Below are 20,604 nucleotides of genomic sequence, written 5' to 3'. Positions count from 1 at the left end.
CAACCTCCGCCTCCCAGGTTCAAGCGATTCTCCTGCCTCAGCCTCCCGAGCAGCTGGGATTACAGGCGCCTGCCACCACACCCAGCTACTTTTTGTATTTTTAGTAGAGACGGGGTTTCACCATGCTGGCCAGGCTGGTGTTCAACTCCTGACCTCAAGTGATCTGCCCACCCTGGCTTCCCAAAGTGCTGGGATTACAAGCATGAGCCACTGTACCCAGCCGATTTCTTAAACCTCTATTCTCGCTCTCATGTTGACAAGAATAAAACTAAGAATATTGTAGTTCTAAGTGACTGTCCAAAAAGAACCATCTGTTTATATTTTCTCTTGGTAATGCTTTTTTTCTCCCTGAAATAGAGTAAAAATCAGCACAGCTGAGGTGACAATCTGATTTTTTTTGCGTGGATTTTTAGATGGGGTTTTGCTATCTTGCCAAGGCTGGAGTGTAGTGGCTATCCACAGGCATGATCATAGCACACTGCAGCTTCAAACTCCTGGGCTTAACCGATCCTCTAGCCTTAGCCTCTTAAGCAGCTGTGACTACAGGCTTGAGCCACCATGCCTGGCTGACAGTGTGGTTCTTAATGAAATCAGCAAACAATTCCTCCTCTTCCTCACCTTGATTCTCTCTGCCAAGTTGCTGAAAGCCACAATCATATTCCCAGGCTTATTTATTTTCTTCAAGACTCGAACTGTCTGTGCAAAGAGAGTTGGGGAATAGGAACGTCCATCCTTGGGCACAGTGGCACAGAAATTCTCCTCATCCCTGGAAGGTTAGCATCAGAAAAAAACTGATCACCAGAGGGTTGGTCAATGGAAGAGACAATAGGTAGGCCGCAGAACAAGTATTCTTACCACTTAAAAGCCATGAACATTCTTTTGATATAGAAAGACTTATTTTAATATATATATAATTTATAATATATAAATATTATAATATATATTATTTATATATTATAAATAATATATGTTAAATATATTGTATATTTAATATATATATACTTTTTGATACAGAAAGACTTTCTAGGAAGTCTATCAAGTATCATGTGACCTTAAAAGAATGCTACTTTTCTAAACAGTGGTACAACCAGTAGTTTCTCTTTGCACAGATCAAAGCAGAATACCGGAAATCTCAATGTCCCATGGGTCACACAAAATCTTACTAGTTTTTAGAGACAGAGTCCTGCTGTGTTGCCCAGGCTGGTCTCAAACTCCTGGCATTAAGCAATCCTCCCACTTCAGCCTCCCAAGTAGCTTGGACCACAGGCACACGACACCTTGCCCAGATAAAATCTCCTTATTTAAAACTACAGAAGATTCCTTCATCAACCAACTAGGAATTAACCATTTCTTTTCTATTTTCACATAATTACCAACTGGTCATTCTACTATCAAAACCCTAAATCAAAACATTAGCATCCCCTCTGGCTTGACAGATTTCAATCTCAGGTACCCAAGATTTAAGTAGATAGTGCAGATATCTGATACAAGCTGCTGGGGTTTGAAGTCAAATTCACTGAAGTCCTTGACTTTCAAGGCACCCATCTTGGGGCCAACCAGGTGTTGCAGGAAGTAGTTCAACATGGAGATGATGCGCTCAGCCAGGAAGGGATGCACAAAGAGTGACTTGATCTCTGAAAAAGAATCCAAAGTCTCTGAAAACTCAATCCATTAGCACTCTTTTCCTTATTAGGTATAGTTTATTTGGAGACCTCTGGGGACTACTGTTATTTTATTTCTAAAAATTTTGAAGGAACTACTTTTTTTTAAAACTAAGTAATTCATTTTCACTGCAGAAAATACAGACAAGCAAAAACCAAAACCAAACAAAAAACAGAAAAGACAAAAACTACCACCCAGAGATAAACACTGTTAACATCTTGCTAATTTAACATTTTGTCCTTCTAGCTTTTTTGTCCTTATTTACACACACACAGACATTTTTAAAACAAAAATGATATTTTACATATTCTGAAACTTACTGTTTTCAGTAACTATATTGCAAATACTTTATCATTTTAGTAAGTGTATGTCCCTGTGCTGTCCAACATAGCAGCCACTGGCCATATGTGGCTATTAAAATTAAAAATAAAAAAATCCACTCTTCAGTCACACTAGCCACATGTGGCTAGTTAAGTATGGTTCTGGACGGCCCAGATTTATAGGATATTTTCACCATCACAGAAAGTTCTATAGAATAGGGGTGATTCACATCATCTTTTTAAAAAATGAGATGGGGTCTCACTATATTGCCCAGGCTGGTCTCAAACTCCTAGGCTCAAAGTGATCCTCCTGCCTCAGCTTCCAAAGGGTTAGAGGATTACAGGCGTGAGCCACTGTGCCCAGCTGTTTTACATCATTTTTTAAAAAAATTATTTTTTATTTTTTTGAGACAGGGTCTTGCTGGTGCCTAGGCTGGAGTGCAGTGGCACGATCATGGTTCAAGGCAGTCTCAACCTCCTGGGCTCAAGTGATCCTCCTGCCTTGGCCTCCCAAAGTGCTGAGATTACAGGTGTGAGCCACTGTACCCAGTCTGTTTTACATCATTTTTAATGGCTGACTTTTCCAGTTGTAACTGCACCATAAGTTATTTATTTAATGTCTTTACTGGTGGACATTTTTACTATTTTCAGTTTTTTCCTACACTTATCAATGAACTTCATTGTGGACACATCTTGTAGACTCATTGCTTCTTTTTTTTTTTTTTTTTGAGATAGAGTCTCATTCTGTTGCCTAGGCTGGAGTGCAGTGGCGTGATCTCCGCTCACTGCAATCTCCGCCTCCTAAGTTCAAGTGATTCTCCTACCTCAGCCTCTCAAGTAGCTGGGACTACAGGTACGTGCCACAACACCTGGCTAATTTCTGTAATTTTAGTATAGACAGGGTTTCACTATGTTGGCCAGGCTGGTCTTGAACTCCTGACCTTGTGATCCGCTCGCCTTGACCTCCCAAAGTGCTGGGATTACAGGCGTGAGCCACCGTGCCTGGCCTATCGCTTCTTCTTAACAAATCTGTAAGGAACTGCTATGTTATAGGGCATGAATTCCAAAAATAAAAAAAAAAATAAATTTATACATGCCAAATTTAACAAGTCAGACAGTATCATAATGCTATGTTTGGTTGGTACTAATAGTTCTTGATTTTTCAGTTTTAGTCATTATCACAGATGCCCTCAATATATAGTCAAATTTTTGGTTAAATAATTTAGTTTGTTGTTAAGATTATGTAAATATTATTCACAGCAGAGCCATGTGCTGTCCTAATGAGTATATAGTTCCTTTTTAGTATAACTTTTTGCTTATTTGCTTATTTTCAGAGCCTCTTATCACTAAATCCTTTCCAAACTCTCCATTGGAATTTAAAACTCTCAACATGGTCATTTCTAGCTGCTGATTAATTTTTGGAAACATTCTTTCTGGATGTTTCCATCCTTTGCTGCAACCTGGACTGCTTGCTCTACAGGCCTGCTATGTAGTGGCCACACAAGCTCCTTTTACCATCATCCTGGGAATCTCCTTTGCGTCTCCCTTGTGTTGAATTCCACCTTCCTCCTCCTAGGTTTACTTTCCCTCAGAAATGTGTCTCAGCTTCAAATGACACTGTTGGAAGTGCAAAGCCACTTTGATACTTAAACTATGGTAACATTACCTGACTTCTCTGGGATATTTTAGGGTCTTGTTTTTACCATGATTTCCTAAAATTTCACAACGTCATACCTCAGTGTGGGTTTTAAAAAATTCTCTGTGCAGGGGCCTTGGCAAGCCCTTTCAATTTAGAGGCTGTCTTTGAGTCTTGGGGATTTTTTGGTATCTTTGATAACTTCCTCCCCTTCATTTTTCTCTTTTGAGACTTCCTAGATCCATCCTTTGTTTTCTTATCCTTTCTCTTCTAATTTCCATCTTTTTCCTTCTGTTGTACGTTCATAGAAGAGTTCCTTGAATTTATATCTTCTAACCGTTACTTTTACTGAATATTTAACATTTCTGAGGTAAAAATTTCAATATCCAAGAGCTCTTTCTTATTCTTTAAATAATCTCTTTCATTGCCTCTTTGTTCTTGTTTTGTGGCTGCTGTATCTTCTCTTATCCCTCTGAGATTAAAAAGTTTTTTTAAAAAGTTTTTACAAAGTTTTCACCTATTTGTTTTTCACATTAGAGGATTTCCTCAAATGTCTGGTGATTATTGATTGTCATATCATATTTAGCTGAGACATTAAAAATGATAATTTCAATATGTAATCAGTATAAAAATGGACAGATTTCACATTTTAACACTAAGTCTTGCAGTACCATATTGTATACTTACAGCACATCTCAACTCAGACCAGCTACATTTTAAATCCTTGCAAGCCACATGTGGCAAGTGGCCACTGAGTTGGACAGTGGAGCTATAGAGGGAGTAGAGATAAATGTCTGCTAGATCCACCAGATTTAACCAGGATTCAAGCATATTTCTCAGATTAACAAACATATATGTATATATGTGTGTGTACAGACACACATATATTTATATGGCTAACTTGTCCTCAAGAAAGATTTTACCACCTTATGCTCTCTGGCAGCTGTGTGAGGGTGACTATTTCCTCATTTCCATGTCAACAATGGGCATCATCATTCTTTTTGAAGCTTCTCAGGTGATTCGTTTCCCTTCCAGATGTGGAGGATACTGTCACCAGGGTCTGAATTCTTAGTTTCAGCTAGGCTGATCCCCCAAGTGAAGCAGATCTTGGCCATTACTTTTTTGGGGGGAAGCAGTACTTCGTGTCCTTACCTGATGTGAGAAAGGCAAGGGTACCGATTGTTTCATTGGACATGATGTTATGGAAACGTGCCAGCTGTCCAAACATCTGTAGGCCAGCCTCCTTTTCTCGGCGGGCTTCTGGAGTCAGACTATCCCATTCACCTCGGTCCTTCTCAATTTGCTGAATCTTTATCTTGCTCAAATACTGCAGAAACCAGAGATGGGATATATCAGAGAAGAAAGGTGCTGTTGAAGGGACGTGACATTTAAGAGGTCCTATTCAAAATCCAGTCAACTAAGCTGGGAAAACAGGGACCATGTAAGAGACATGAGCCTTTATTTCTCAGTATAGGGCTGAAGCTCAAAAGAACTTCCAGGAAAAAAAGAAATTGTGGCTTCATACAGATTTGTTTCAGCTTGGGTAGATTCATAGGTAATTCCCCTAGAAATAGTATAGCATTGTGAAATGGAAAGAAGGATGAATAGTTTAATATATGAAACCCAGGCCAAGAAACAAAAAACTAAACCCCACACTATAGTGAAAAAACAATGAATCCTTTCTGAAAGATGAAAACAAATCCCCCCCTGCCAAATTGCTTACAAAAAAATCAAAGCTCTATCAAATATGCAAGATGCGTGGAAGAACCATAATTATTTAAAACTCTCTACCTCACGTCATCCTTCCTGTTGTAGCAAACAACTTGTTAAACTTACAGTCTCATGAAAATACCATCTGCTTCATGCTTTGTGTCACACACCTCTTGCTTAAAAGGGCCTGTTTGTAACAGGACCTATTCTTGCTTTTGAAGAAAACCTATCTTAAATCCTGAAGTGTAGGATTATGAAGAAATCAGATCAAACCTTTCTCACAAATTAAACACAAGCTACTCAGGGGATTGCTGATCACAACGAGGAGCTCATAACTGTCTAAAGGCTACCCTCAGGATTTACCTGTTTCATCTCCCTTTAGGTCAGTACCTTGTCCATCCTATACCCATCACAGGTAGGAGAAGTTTTGCTCTACAGACAGCCAAGTTTTTATGGGAGAAGTAAGCAGTTCCACCAGGGAAGGTTAAGGAAATAATACACTGAAGGAGCTGAGAGGCACCCAGCTGCATTTTATACTTTGTGAAACCTTTGTTTCACAATATAGCTAAGAATTTAGAAGGCAGTGGAAATATGAGAAGTATTGACAACTTGGAGCCTTTATATGAAAAAATAACCCAAATCAGAGATTTTCTTTCAAGTAGTGGTGCAAAAATCAGAATCTTTTTGGAAAGTGGGTTAAAAATCATTGTCTTAGTGAGATATTTTACTGACATGTTGGGATTAAAAGGGTTGAAAGTCACTGACCAAAAGCAAGCTCCTCAGATTTCTTTCTGTAGTGCTGGCCTGATGAATTACTCCTGCCAGTACAACTTAGTTTGGCTTCACCATATGGTATTTTTGATTCTGCCAAAATGTCCATCTCATGATGCTTCAATGACCCTTGATCTTGGTCTCTAATGGAATGAACCAGAAAGCTCTATAATGACAAGCTTGGTGGTACACTACTAGTCACAAATTTTTGGTGTTCAAGTCTGGTACTAGGGGCATAAGGACTGCTCTATTATGATTAAAAGGTAAAATGTATGTACTGATGATGATTTGATGGTATGGAGAAGTTAAATCTTTTTTTTTTTTTTTTTTTTTTTTTACCTGTATGGCTTCATCCAAAAGGAAGATGGCATCATTCATTAGCAGGTTAAGAAAGCGGAGGAAAAGTGGGGGATTCATGGCTTCTAAATTCTTAGAGGCATAGTCAGCCAAATCCTGTAAGTCCCAGCCCACAAGAAAACCATTTTAGTACTGAATTACAACTCATTGGGGCTTATATAAAGGAACAGGTTTCATAAAAAACTCTCTCACCTTAATGCTCTCCCGATAGGTATCTGTCCCCCACATGTATCTTAGGATAGGATACATGGGACGGCGGTAATTAAACTTCTGTTCAAATTGATGGGGGTCTCCTGGAGTAAGGCAAGAGCAAAATATCAGCAAAGGCGGTGCCATAAGAGGAAGAGTTTATGCTTATGTGTAGTCATTTGCTTTGTAGTCATTTGCTTTTGAGTGTGTTAAGGCTACTAACAAAATCTGCCCTGGAGTTTCTAAAGGCCTAGAGTTATGGCCAAGTGTTTGCTCATTTCCTTACTGATGAAGTAAGGGGGAGACAGAGATAAAGGATACCTTACTCTGCAAGAGATAAGTACTAAGCTGTAAAATAAAAGTTAAGGGAAACAAATGTTTCCATATCCAAACATGAGTACTTCTCAGGCTTTAAATGAGGGCTCAGGGCTGGCCATTACGGAAGTGAAAGCCATGTGCAGGACGGGACACTAAGCAATTCCCACATTCTTCACAGACAATATCCCAAACTGTGTAGCCAACAGGTTCTTGATTACTCTGAAAAATCAGGTCAGGAGCTAAAAATCTGAGGCTTATACTGCTTTTGAAATACCAAAGGTATTACTAGAGCTCCACAGGCTGGGTCATAATGAAGGAAGAGTGTAGGATTTGGAGTCAAAAGACCTACGTTTTCATTCTGGCTCTGCTTAATCTAAGTCTCTTAATCTTTTTCAGCTTCCACTTCCTCAGAAATAAAACAGAAATTGTACTCCATTACAACGCTTTGGTTGTATGGTCACATAATGAGATAATTGCAGTGATTTATTATATGATTTCTTATGTATTATAAAGATTTACATGCATTATTTCACTTAATCATCACTTTGACCCATTTTATAGATGAGGAAACTAAGGCCGATAGGTGAGCAAATTAAAAAAGCCAGAATCCAAATATGGAAAGGCGGCCAGTAAAATGTTAAATGCCTCTTTAAATGTTAGTTGTATTTATCATTGGATGGTAGATATCCCTTTAAAAAATGGTCTTCAACAACTTCGTAACATATCTTATTTACTGATTGAGACAGGGTACTGTTTAAACAAACACAGGGGCTCAGGGTTAGATAGAGAGGGAATGTTGCCTGCTGGTATTTTTTTTTTTTTTTTTGGAGAGGGATTTCTTGTTCTGTCATCCAGGCTGCAGTGCAGTGGTACAATCTCAGCTCACTGCCACCTCTGCCTCCTGAATTGAAGCAATTCTTGTGCCTCTGCCTCCTAAGTAGCTGGGATTACAGGCACCTGCCACCATGCCTGGGTAATTTTTGTATTTTTGTAGAGAACGGGTTTCACCATGTTGGCCAGGCTGGTCTCAAACTCAGGAGCTCAAGTGATCCGCCTACTTTGGCCTCCCAAAATGCTCAGATTACAAGCATGAGCCACTGTGCCTGTCCGCCTGCTGGTATTTTTAATCGAACCATTAGACTGTTGGAGAGTTAGACAGTCTGGTTAAGATAAAAGAATCTCTCAACCAGTACACTGCCTCTTCAGGCACTATTCTGTAATTTTAAGGCAGAGAAATATAAAGACCCAAATAGTCTAATCTGAGTCTGATTTGATGATGCAACATAATAAGGGTGTTGAATATGTAGATTTCTTTAGGTGACACAGACCTGATTCTACCACTTGGTAGTTTGTTATGACATGGACAAATAATTTGATCTTTTGGGCAGTCATGTCTTCATATGTAAAACAGGGATAATTAAAAAAATAAAAAATAAATAAAACAGGGATAATAGAGTGAAACTTTTCAGATGGTGACAATGGGATAATGTTAAAAAAAAAAAAAGCACTTATCATCAAGTCTGGCATATAGAAGGTATTCAATAAGTAATGGCTTGACATTTCTTTGATAACCAAATACGGATCAAACTATGAAACTCCACTGGTATCAGCTTCTCAGTTCTGGGCTCAGCTTCATGACTGCTTTACCTGTAAATTCAATGTCCACAAAAACCTTGATTAAAGCCTCTGCAAGCTGGGGTGCGTACTGAAAGTTGCAGAACACACGTTTCCGGTGGAACACACTGGATACCAAGGGATTTGGGGTCTGATCCAGGTGGGGCATCACTGCTTCCAACACCTCTGCTAGTTTGGCCCTCAGGTGGGGATTCTTCATTCTGCAAAATGGGCAAAAAGCAAGATGAGCAGATAAGCTTAACTCCAAATTTATGACTGTTCTCTCCACATAAGAATCAAAATCCACCCTAAACTATATTATAGGAAAAAAAAGGATCCACTTCTGCGGTTTTAAGTTTGTCAGTTTCTTGATGCGGGTGGGCAGGGGGTGGGTTGGTGATGCAGGGTACATCATTTAACTCTTGAGTTGACAGCTTACCAAATATGAGGGTGAGCACTTAAGTTTCTATTGAATGCTTAGCCATTGTTTACTTCTCTGTAATAATGCATTATTTACTGCTTACTATTCTCTGATAGTTTCATGTGGAATAAACTTGCCTTTTCAAGCTTTCTGAGGGTAAAGACTGGAATATAATTATGCTACATTACCCATGACGCATACAGTGTATGCATAATACTTGTTGACTTATGACTTCTCATTAGGTATGCTCAGCTCAGTGAAGAATTGGCTTCTCTCTACTTATCACTGATACGGCTCAGGGAATTGTGGGTCATTCTCTTCATTGTGCAGCAAATCTTCACTTTTGTACACAGAGTTTCCATTTCCTTTAGCCTATGCATCAAGAAAATCAGGGAAGCAATTCTACAAGTCATAGTATCTTCCTTTGGAAAAGAGGACTAGAAGCTATGAGTGAGAAAACTTGAAATGAGAAATAACATTGACTTGGTTCATTGACTTAAGTCAATGAATTTACTGCTCATCCAATTCAGAATAGCAAGAACAAGCTTTATCATCATATAATTATTAGAAGATCGTTAGCACCTGGCTGCCACTGGTAAGTTTCTGGCATTACGTTAACTACTTTAACCAAGGACTAGCAGTGGAATTCCCATAAGATACTTATATGCAGGATTAAATTCTCTGTGGACAAAGTCCTTTGTTTATTATACCTCTCAACAGTGGGATTTCTGGCTACCCATATGGATGGTCAGGTGATTCCTTAATGTTACCATAACTTCTGAAGGCAACCCCTTATGATTCAGGCTTGTTTATTTCTTGGTTTAGAAGTCTTCTGAATGTTTTACAGCCTGAACAGTGACAGAACCAAGCTTTCAGCACTTCACCTTTCTATGCTTCCAGTGAAAATGGTGATAAAGTGAAGGACATGCTCCAGGGAATCTGCTGATGTCTCCAAAATGTCATCGGCAAAGCGGCGGAGAAAAATGAGAAAATCACCCAGGTTATCTGCAAAAAATTCTGAAAAAGAAAATATTCACTGGAATTAGCCAAACATCTGTATATCTGTACTAATAAACAACATTTAAATTCCTTTCACCCTACTTAATGAAGGTTAAAAAAAACCCTAAATGTTTTGTTGGTACTAGAGATGGTGGTAAGTCAATAAATGTAAAATCTCCTTTAAATGTAAGTCAATTTAAACTTTTATTCAAGTAAATATATGAACAGTAATGACACAAAATGTTAACACACCAGTATACTAATATATACATTTTTACTCTCAAGGTTAACTGTGGTTTAAACCCTTCAAATGTGTGAGGACTCCCTAATAAAGATTAATATGTTAGGTGACCGTGGTAGCCAGACTCCAGGATGGTCCTCCAATGATCATTGCCCTATGCAGTCCCCTCCCATATTCACTCCTTTAGAGTAGAAGATAAACTCTGAGGCATACAGCAGATGTGATGGTATGTCATTTCCAAGATTAGGGTATAAAAGCTTGTAGTCTCCATTTTGGTCACTTGCCCTGGGGGAAGCCAGCTGCCATATCATGAGTAGTATTTAGAAGACACATACATGGCCTAGAAAAGAAGCTGCTGGCCAATAGCACAAGCAACTGAGGCCTGTCAACAACCACATGACTGGGCTTGTAAGTGGATCCTCCAACCCTAGCAGAGTCCTCAGATTCCTAAGGCCCTGATTGACAGCTTGGCTATGTAACTTCCTGAGGAACTCTGAGTCAGAACCATGCAGCTGAGTGAGCTGTTTGCAGTTGTTGTTGTTATTTTATTAATTAATTAATTTATTTTTTGAGACAGGGTCCTGCTCTGTCACCCAGGCTGGAGTGCAGTAGTGCAATTATGGCTCACTGTGGCCTCAACTTCCTGGGCTCAAGCGATTCTCTCACTTCGGCCTCCTGAGTAGCTGGAACTACAAGTGTGCACCACCATGCCTGGCTAATTTTTTATTTTTTGTAGAGACAGGGTCTCCCTATGTTGCCCAGGCCAATCTTGAACTCCTGGGCTCAAGTAATCATCCTGCTTCAGCCTCCCAAAGTGCTGGGATTATAGGCATGCACCATCATACCCGGTCTGTAGTTTTAAGCTGCTATGTTTTGGGGTAATCTGTTACTCAGCATGATATGACCAATACAATGGTTAAGAACACATAACCTGATTAGATTGACACCTGCCCACCCCTCAATGACTCACTGACACACACACACAGACACACACACACAGACACTCTTTCCCTTCTGAGTTAACCAACAGGAGCTAATTTTTTTTCTACAAAAAGGACAGGGAAAGTTAGATGAATGTGTAAGTTGAACAAATATTAATGACAGAAACTAACATCTCTGAAAACTCTGATTACACTTAATCCTTTGAAGATGATTTTCTGATATGCATAGCAGGGGGACAACAAGGTTGAGGAACAAACTGTTAGTCCCCCAATACTTTGACCAGTAGATATTATCTAAGTTTGAGTTGTTTCTCCAAAAACAACTGAATGATAATGAAGAAAGGGTATTTTGAGGATTAAACTTCCAAAGTGACCCACTTAAACTCAGAAGGCTATAAATAGGACATTCCCAAGGGAGAGCCTGCTTACCTGGCACATAAGCCAAAGAGCTGTAGCCATCTGGCAAAGGAAAGGTTAGCTCTATTGGCTGTGAGCCCTCATTGCCTATGGCCAGTTGAACCAGTAGAACAGCCATGGACACCTGCAAGTTTAGGCAGTTTTGTAGCATCTGTGGCTCTGTCATGGCAGTCTTGGTAGAAAGATAGATGGTCATCAGTCGTTCAAACTGCTCACGAAGACTGTCAGCAGCAGGGCTAGAACTTTGCTGAGCATCCCGCCAGGCAACCTGCAGCCGATGCAGATTTTGGTTGATTTTTACCATCTGATCATGCAACCTGCCCCCAAGAAAGCAGAAGAGACTGGGTCAGGGAAAACAGAAAGTCACAAAAAAACAAATCCTCAATTATTTATCTAGCCTTCTCTTTAAGGATAGTAGGGAGTTGCAGTTGCAATGACACAGTAGGCACTCACAGAAGTTTTTGACAGGACACAGGCAGGGTGCACAGCAATGGGAAAACGCTGCCAAGTATTCAACATAATTGAAGCAAATTGCAAATAGTTAGCAGCCTTCAGTTGAAATGCACTATCCAAAGAAAGGCAGCTTGGTTGAGTAGGGTGTAGAATGGGCTGTTATTACATAAAATAATTATTAGGTGAAGTACAAGAAGCCCAGCAGGATAGTTTAAATCACACAAGGGCAATGATCATACTTTGATGGGGTTATATGGATAGTCTTTCTTTGGTTAGTAGAAAACTAAGCTGGTGAAAAGGGACTCTAGATTAGTAATGACCACATATAAACTAGTAGCCACCTGAGATGCAATCTAAGAGCAGCTTCCAGCTCTCTGTTGTTCAATATTAAATTAAATTATTCTTCAGAAAAGGTCAGCCTAATATTCTCTACTGAAAGGAAGACACATAATTCAAAGTTATGGATAATAGTCCAAAATCATTTCCTTTGGCCCTGTAGATAATGTCTTGAGCTAGTTAATATTGGGAAACTAGATGATATTCATTTTTTGTTGAATCTAGGCAGCTGAGCAGGTTAAGCACATGCTGAACTTTTATCTACTGTCCTATTTAAAATGTCTATGATGGAGATTTCTCTCTAAAGACATAATTTCCTTCTTCTGGCAATGTGTTGACTGAGTAGTTTTGAAAAATGCTCTGCATCAATTCGGGTATCTTGAGAAGGCATTAAAAATTGCTATTCTTAGTGTCCCTTTCTATGACTGAGTTGCTGTTTTCTTCCTCTACTTATACCTGTCATAATCAGCTAAATCAGAAGAAAACAAATTACAGAATAATGAATAGCCAGAACCAGAACTGTTTTTGGAAGTCATACATTCTAGTTCTAAAATCTTCACATTTCTAGAATCTTCTTTATCTAATGTCTTTTGTGGTCCTATTGATCTCATCGGACTCCCTTATAAACATTTCCTTAATTTTTGCCATTTTTGTCTCTCTGTAGGGTGGAACTTGGTCTTTTTTTTAAAAAAATTAATTAATTAATTAATTTTTTTGAGACAGATTCTCGCCCTGTCACCTAGGCTGGAGTGCAGTGGCACGATCTCGGCTCACTGCAACCTCTGCCTCCCAGGTTCAAGCGATTCTCCTTCTTCAACCTCCCGAGTAGCTGGGACTACAGGCGTGTGCCACCAAGCCGGGCTAATTTTTTGTATTTTTAGTAGAGACGGGGTTTCACCATGTTAGCCAGGATGGTCTTGATCTCCCGACCTTGTGATCCGCCCGCTCGGCCTCCCAAAGTGCTGGGATTATAGGCATGAGCCACTGCGCCTGGCCAAACTTCATCTTTTATCACCAGGAGTAGTAATGAAATTTTTTTTTTTTTTTTTTCTGAGACAGGGTTTCACTATGTTGCCCAAGCTGGAGTGCAGTGGCACAATCTCGGCTCACTGCAGTCTCAACATCCCAGGCTCAAGAGATCCTCCCACCTCAGCCTCGTGAGTAGCTGACACTACAGGCACACGCCACCATGCCCAGCTAATTTTTGTATATTTTGTAGAGACGGGGTTTTGCCATGTTGCCCAGGCTGGTCTCAAACTCCTGGGCTCAAGTGATCTGCCTGCCTCGGCCTCCCAAAGTGCTAAGGATTACAGGCATGAGCCACCACACCTGGCCAGTAATGAAAATTTAAGAGCAGAAAGTGCAATACAAAATGAAAACAATTCCATTTTCCCAGATCACAATAGAAAGACAGTGATTTAATTTTTAAAGTTTAACAGGTCAAAAGTTAAAAACAGGCCAGGCACAGTGGCTCATGCCTGTAATCCCAGCACTTTGGGAGGCCAAGGTGGGTGGATCACCTGAGGTCAGGAGTTCGAGACCAGCCTGGCCAACACAGCGAAACCCCGTCTCTACTAAAAAAATACAAAATCAGCTGGGCATGGTGGTGCATGCCTGTAATCCCAGCTACTTGGGAGGATGAGGCAGAAGAATTGCTTGAACCCAGGAGGCGGAGGTTGCAGTGAGCAGAGAATGTGCCACTGTACTCCAGCCAAGGTGACAAGAGCGAAAATCCATTTCAACAACAACGATGACAACCATAAAAGTTAAAAACAAATTTAAGGAATCTGGACAAAGCTGATTCATGAAACACAAGTAAATTCATACAATGCCCCTTTTCTATTAGATTCTAATGTGAGCCTTTAGAATAAGCTCAGATCATATCTCTAAGACTCTTCCTCTCTTTTTTTTTTTAAAGAGACAGGTTATCACTCTGTCACCCAGGATGGAGACAGTTGCACAATCATAGCTCACTGTGGCCTCCAACTCCTCGGCTAGAGCAATCCTCCTGCCTCAGCCTCTGAAGCAGCTAGGACTACAAGCATATGCCACCATGCCTGGCTAATTTTTTTTTTTTTTTTGATAGAGATGGGGGTCTCACTTTCTTGCCCAGGTTGGTGGTCTTAAACTTCTGGCCTCAAGCAATCCTTCTGCCTTGGCCTCCGAAAATCCTGAGATTAAAGATGTGAGCTACTGTGCCTGGCCAAAGACTCAATTTCTACCTTCTAGTTATCAACACAACTAAACTGTTTTTTCCTAATGACATCAGAGGAGTTACCTGTGAAATCCCAAGTACAAGGTGTACTCTGTCAGAGCAAGGTTCTCTGTTACAAGGTTGTAGTTCTGTGGAAACTTCGGCTCCTGCACAGCTGGGATCAAACAGGTTTCTTTGTCCAAACCTCAAAGAAGTTAAAAAAAAAAAGATTTAAAAAGGGTAAATGTCTTGTCACAGACATCTATCTTGGTCTCCAGTCTCCTCTTACACTCATTCAATTTCCATACTGTTAGCAGTGATATCTTCTTAAAAACATATCTTGTCATATTAGTTCTTTGTCTAAATATATCTTTTGACTTCTCACCGTCTACAGAAATACAGTTAAATCTTTTTCATGAAATCACCAAAAATTAAAAGGAATACTACTATAGATTGTTTCAAGTGATAGGCAATAGATCATTTGTATTTATTTTGTGCTTTTCTGAATTTGATTATTTGCTTTTGAGCAGTTATCATGTTTACAATTAGAATTATAAAACTGGAATGAAATATACCAAAATTAAGAGTGATTTCACTTCGAGTGGTAGGACTATGAGTCATTTATTTTCTTTTCATTTCTCTGTACTGTTTTCTCCAATCCAGCCCCACCTATCTTCCTCCCTTGATCCATTTCCTCCCCAACTCAACCCCATCTACCCCTTGTCCTAGCCACACTGAGCCTCTCACCATTCCTTAGTCAAGACTTTCCATAGCTTTGTACCTCTACACTTGCTTTTCTCTCTGTTTAAAGGGACCCTCTTGCTTCTTTGCCTGGTAAAACCTAACTTGTCTCTCAAGACTCAGCTATGAAGACCTCCAACTTCTGCACAATTGATTATTTATTCCCTCCTCTGTGCTCCCACAGCTTAGCCCTATACCATATTATAATTAACAGTTAATATATCTGCCTTCTGGAGCCTGAGTTCAAAAAGGATGAGGACTCTGCTTTATTCATTTTTATAAACTATGAATGAATGAATATGCAAGGCTGCCAAATCCAGAGAGAAGGTCTCACTAAAGTACAACATTTAAAAGCTACCAGGTGTTTTTTTTTTCTCTCAAAAATCTGTCTTTAAAAAATTCTGGCTGGGCGTGGTGGCTCACGCCTGTAATCCCAGCACTTTGAAAGGCTGAGGCGGGTGGATCATGAGGTCAAGAGATCGAGACTATCCTGGCCAACATGGTGAAACTCCGTCTCTACTAAAAATACACAAAATTAGCTGGGCGTGGTGGCGCGTGCCTGTAGTCCCAGCTACTCGGGAGGCTGAGGCAGGAGAATCGCTGGAACACGGGAGGCAGAGATTGCAGTCAGCCAAGATAGCGTCAATGCACTACAGCCTGAGCGACAGAGTAAGACTCCATCTCAAAAAAAAAGAAAAAAAAAATCTAAATAGCTCTTGTTTCTGCCTCATCTTTTTTTGAGAAAGGAACTCTGTGAAAAAGGATAAGGGAGTGAATGCTTTACACATTACACACACACACAGTTTTGAGAAGCCTGGTTCTCCCCTACCTCTCATGTGTACATTTTTAATTTTTCGTTCTTCATCATTCAACTCCTTGAGGGCACAGTATGTGGGATTAAAGGTGAGGAGCCGAGAGGATCTGGGTTTGCAAAATGGCTGGCATAGCTTCAGGAGAGCAGCACCCAGATTCAGAAAGAAGGCATCCGAGGCATACATTTGGAAAAAGATTTCTGGCATCTGATTGGCCCAAATCTTGGTGCGGCCAGCATTTGCATGCAAACAGTTTCCAAGCCAGGACAAGATACAGTGTTTGGTTTCTGGAGAGAGCTGGAGTAAGTTCTTCAGCATCTGGTAGATCTTTTCGTGGAACTGAGCCATGAACTGTTCAACCAGAAAACACAACCACAGAACGTTCCAGTTTCACAATCCTAATAGTTTTTATTCCCAAACCTTAGCAACTGGCAGTTTCTAAAAATATGCTAATCCTAATCTTTCCCCTCACTCTCTGTGCCTCATCCCCTAATTTGATTTTAAAATATATTTCTGGGCACTTATAAGAGATTTTCTGATCAGCTGCCCAACTGCAGATGGCATTACACGGTATTAGAGCACAGGTGTGTAAATTTTTTCTGCAAAGGGCTAGACGATAAGGATTTCTGGCATTACTTGCCATACAGTGTCTGTAGCAATTATTCAACTCTATCACTGTAGTATAAATTCAAACCACAAACAATACATATACTAATGGGCATGGCTATGTTCAATAAAACTTTATTTACAAAAACAGGTGGCAGGCCAGATTTGGCCACTGCTAGTTTGCCATGCCTTGCCTTAGAGAGTTGTAATGATTAATGAATAGGGGACTTAAACTATCCTCAATTCAATCATTAAATGCCTCATGTTGGCCAGACCTCTACTATAATTTATGTGAAGAAGCCCAAATAGAGAGGGAATAGGTGGAGACAGGAAAAGGAAGAAAAACTGGGTTTATAAGCTAGAGTTCAGTCAAAAGATTTTCAGAGCTAAAGTTATAGCTTAGCGAGAAAAATGAGGGTTGGGGAGAAGTAGCTGTAGCAGTGCTACAGCAAAGGGTAATGAGTAGCAGCAGCTCATTCTTACCCCACACATGATGTTCTTAGCATATGCTACAAAGAGGGGATTGTTTTTTTTTGAGACAGAGTCTTGTTCTGTCATCCAGGCCACAGCGTGATGATGCAATAATGGCTTACTAAAGTCTTGACCTCCCAGGCTCAAGTGATCCTCCCACCTCAGCCTCCCGAGTAGCTGGGACTACAGATGCTTGCCACCATGCCCAGCTAAGTTTTGTATTTTTTTGTAGAGATGGGGGTCTCACTGTGTTGCCCAGGCTGGTTTCAAATTGAACTCCTGGGCTCAAGCAATCCTCCCACCTTGGCCTCCCAAAGTGCCGGGATTACAGGCTTGAGCCACCATGCCCAGTTTTAATTTATTTATGTGATGTAAAAGCCAACCAGATCAATTTGCTTTCCCAGAGAGGCTTGAGCAGCCTTATCTGTATCTGCTTTCTGAGAAAACTCTTTCAAGATCAGGGGACTGGGATACCCTGGTAAACAGTTCCACCTGATGGATGTTGGCCTCCTGTACTTTGATCTCCTGGGGGCTGGAACGAGATGGATTCAAAAAGTAGCCATGATTTTCTACAACACCCGGAGTCTTTAATAAGCAGGAGATATTCAGAATTACTCCCAGCAAGGTCTTCTGGTACATTTGCCCATTGGTAGGGTCCTTGGGCTGAATGTATTCTACAAAAACCTGTAAGAGAAGACAAGTCCTGCTTATTCGTCTGCATGGTGAGATAAGGTGATGGGATGGGAGGGCCTCAAAACAGTTAAGTTGATACAACAACCAAGCTATCTTTTTCTTATTTTATAGGTAGTATTATAGTGTCTTCAGGATAGGGAAGCATCATGTATTACACATCTAGCTCAACTGAATATATATCATCTTTCAGACCTACCTTTGCCATATCTTTTTGCCTAGTGAAATAGAGAAGAATATCCAGATATGCATACAAAAGGATCTGACAGAGCTCTAGATCTTTTATTCGGCCCAATAAAATATCAAACACTGGAATCATGACTTCTGAAAATGTTCTAACTTCCTCATCCAATATCAAGGCTTCAATGACCTCTTCCAGAAACTCAGTTACATCTTCAAAATCTAACAGAAGACAAATGAGAGAGAAAGGAGGGCACAAGAATTTTTATATGCCTTTACACACTAGCTCTTTACTTTCAATAATTCTTTTTTTTTTTTTTTTTTTTTTTTAGAGATAGGGGTCTTGTTTTTTTGCTCAGCCTGAAATGTAGTGGCTATTCACAGGTGTGATTATAGCACACTACAGCCTCAAACTCCTGGGCTCAAGGGATCCTTCTGCCTCAGCCTCCAGAGTAGATGGGACTACAGGGGTGTGCTACCATGCCTGGCTTTATTCTATTGGTACTCAACCTCAAGGATCAAGATGTGAGTCCTCTTCCTTAATTTATACCAGAACCATAATGGCTCTGAGACTTTCTAATGCAATTAGTGAAATTTTAAACCTGAAAATCAAAAGTAGAAGCTTATAGATCTTGTTCATGTACTCACGGGCTCCCTGGATGGCTTCTAACATCAAATCTACCAGTTGCTCATGGATGTTTTGGTCAACATAGATCTCTGGGGTGAGAAGAACTGTTCGGGTATTGGACACAGTGAGGTTTCTGCACTGCACTGCAAAGGGTAGCAGGTTCTCTGGAACTTTGGTAATCTGCAAACAGCATGAAGAAAAGAGGGAATAGTCTAACTCTGTAATCTGGAATGAAAGTAGACATAGTGAACAGAATAGAAGAGACATACTGGTCTCCTGTGGATGCTTGAAAATTAATTAGAGATTCCTTCCTTGGCTTAAGGAATCATCTATCTGCCTATTTAAAATTCCAATCCTGGAAATATCCGGCTTAGCCTACTCTAATATTTACATCTCAGTGGAAATGAATTCATGAGCCCTTTTCTGTTTTTTGAGACAGAGTCTCGCTCTGTCACCCAGGCTGGAGTGCAGTGGTGTGATCTCAGCTCACTGCAACCTCCACCTCCCAGGTTCAAGTGATTCTCCTGCCTCAGCCTCCTGAATAGCTGGGATTATAAATGTGTGCCACCATGCCCAGCTAGTTTTTGTATTTAGTAAAGGTTTTGCCATGTTGGTCAGGCTGGTCTCGAACTCCTGGCCTCACGTGATCCGCCTGCATAGGCCTCCCAAAGTGCTGGCATTACAAGAGTGAGCCACTGTGCCCAGCCTCATGAGACTTTTTTAAGGATGTGATTTCTAAAGAGGTTTTAGAGAGAATAGGAGGCATTGGTTAATTGGGGAGAGGGGTGGACCCCAAGATACAGAAAGGAGAGACTAACGCTTTAGTGCATCTGATATCCAGTGTTCTAAACATACTATGACATATATAAATTGATATAAAAGCTTTAGTGTCCCTGATATTCACTTCTAGACATACTATGACATATATAAATTGAAATAAAGACTGATCCAACTCTGGCCTACATGCTAAAGTCATACCCAAGAGGACAATACAGTATTCAATGGGGATTATTCCTTTACCTCTTCCTTGGCTCTCTGGAAGCAGGAGTAAAGGTAACAAAAAATGTGCCTCTCTCCTGCATCTCGATCAGCAGAGAGATTTAGCGTTGTAGAAGAAGTCATGTTAATTAAGTGGTTGCCTGGATCTTGAAGTAATAAGCGAGCGAAGAGGGCCTATAAAGAAAACCAAACAAAAATACTAAACTATTGCAAAATTAATCTTAGAACATTAAGATGTAAAAGGTAATTCTGACACAGGTTATTAGCAAGAATCACAGATTTGAATGTAGAGTGAAGGAGAAAAAAAGGGCCCTGTATCTTTTTACTTTAGAAAATATTAGAAAATTATGGCATATATAAAGTTATCCTAAGTCAAGCCTCAAGTGTCTAGTATAGCCCCAGCATAGAGTAGGCATTAAAAGACTATCTGTTGAATGGTGCTGAGATCAGTGATCAAACTTAAATGTGAAATCTACTACTCTGTGTGATTGCTGATCTCATTCAGACTTACATAAAGATACTCTAAACGTGAAGTTAAACTGCAAGTTGTCAACTGTCTTTCCTATCAAACTTTTATTCTTTTAATGTTACTCAGGCACCTGCAAGGTACAACGCGCTGTTTTGATTTTTAAAGTGCTGTGGTTTACATGTTTGCCTCCAGGAAAATTCGTGTTGAAATTTGATCTCCATGTGGCACTGTTGGAGGTGGGGCTAGTGGGAGGTGTCTGGGTATGGAAGCGGATCCCTCATGAATTGCTTGGTGCTATTCTCAAGGTGCTGAATGAGTTCTTGCTCTCACAAGACTGGATTAATTCTCATAGGAATGGACAAATTCCCTCCACAGCGGGTTCTTATTAAGCCAGGACACCTCTCAGGTTTTCTCCTCTTTGCATGTGTC

At 40.2% G+C, this 20,604-nt stretch overlaps 2 protein-coding genes and 1 long non-coding RNA gene across 18 annotated transcripts in view; 2 read left to right on the top strand and 1 right to left on the bottom strand.

The window, feature by feature from the left end:
• The window catches only part of LOC103891922 (uncharacterized), a 37,504-nt gene extending 27,507 nt beyond the window's left edge, over positions 1-9,997 (top strand). Inside the window, exon 4 of the long non-coding RNA XR_008511432.2 lies at positions 9,899-9,997. This is a non-coding gene — a long non-coding RNA (uncharacterized LOC103891922). The remainder of the gene's footprint in view (positions 1-9,898) is intronic.
• Positions 1-20,604, bottom strand: part of UBE4A (ubiquitination factor E4A) — a 40,420-nt gene that overhangs the window by 7,816 nt on the left and 12,000 nt on the right. For 5 of the 13 annotated variants that reach the window (XM_024254695.3, XM_063728022.1, NM_001135349.1 and 2 more), the window contains 14 exon segments: positions 19,728-19,880; positions 18,728-18,887; positions 18,099-18,301; positions 17,702-17,893; positions 16,150-16,483; positions 14,664-14,784; positions 11,609-11,913; positions 9,883-10,015; positions 8,611-8,798; positions 6,649-6,749; positions 6,439-6,552; positions 4,771-4,945; positions 1,454-1,634; positions 619-766 (listed from right to left, as the gene is read on the bottom strand). In XM_024254695.3, the coding sequence (XP_024110463.1) occupies positions 619-766; positions 1,454-1,634; positions 4,771-4,945; positions 6,439-6,552; positions 6,649-6,749; positions 8,611-8,798; positions 9,883-10,015; positions 11,609-11,913; positions 14,664-14,784; positions 16,150-16,483; positions 17,702-17,893; positions 18,099-18,301; positions 18,728-18,887; positions 19,728-19,880 (2,508 nt within the window). 13 annotated transcript variants of the gene reach the window in all.
• The window catches only part of LOC100440740 (T-cell surface glycoprotein CD3 delta chain), a 35,048-nt gene continuing 31,802 nt past the window's right edge, over positions 17,359-20,604 (top strand). Inside the window, exons 1-2 of one of the 4 annotated variants that reach the window (XM_054525184.2) lie at positions 17,359-17,931; positions 18,412-18,604. The gene's annotated coding sequence lies outside the window, so the exon portion shown is untranslated. The remainder of the gene's footprint in view (positions 17,932-18,411; positions 18,605-20,604) is intronic. The other 3 variants (XM_054525181.2, XM_054525183.1, XM_054525182.1) reach the window with 3 other exon arrangements.

This window comes from Pongo abelii, chromosome 9 (assembly GCF_028885655.2).
Source record: "Pongo abelii isolate AG06213 chromosome 9, NHGRI_mPonAbe1-v2.0_pri, whole genome shotgun sequence".
NCBI lineage: Eukaryota > Metazoa > Chordata > Mammalia > Primates > Hominidae > Pongo > Pongo abelii.
The sequence above is the reverse complement of the archived record's forward strand: the minus strand, read 5'-3'. Positions and strand labels throughout refer to the sequence as shown.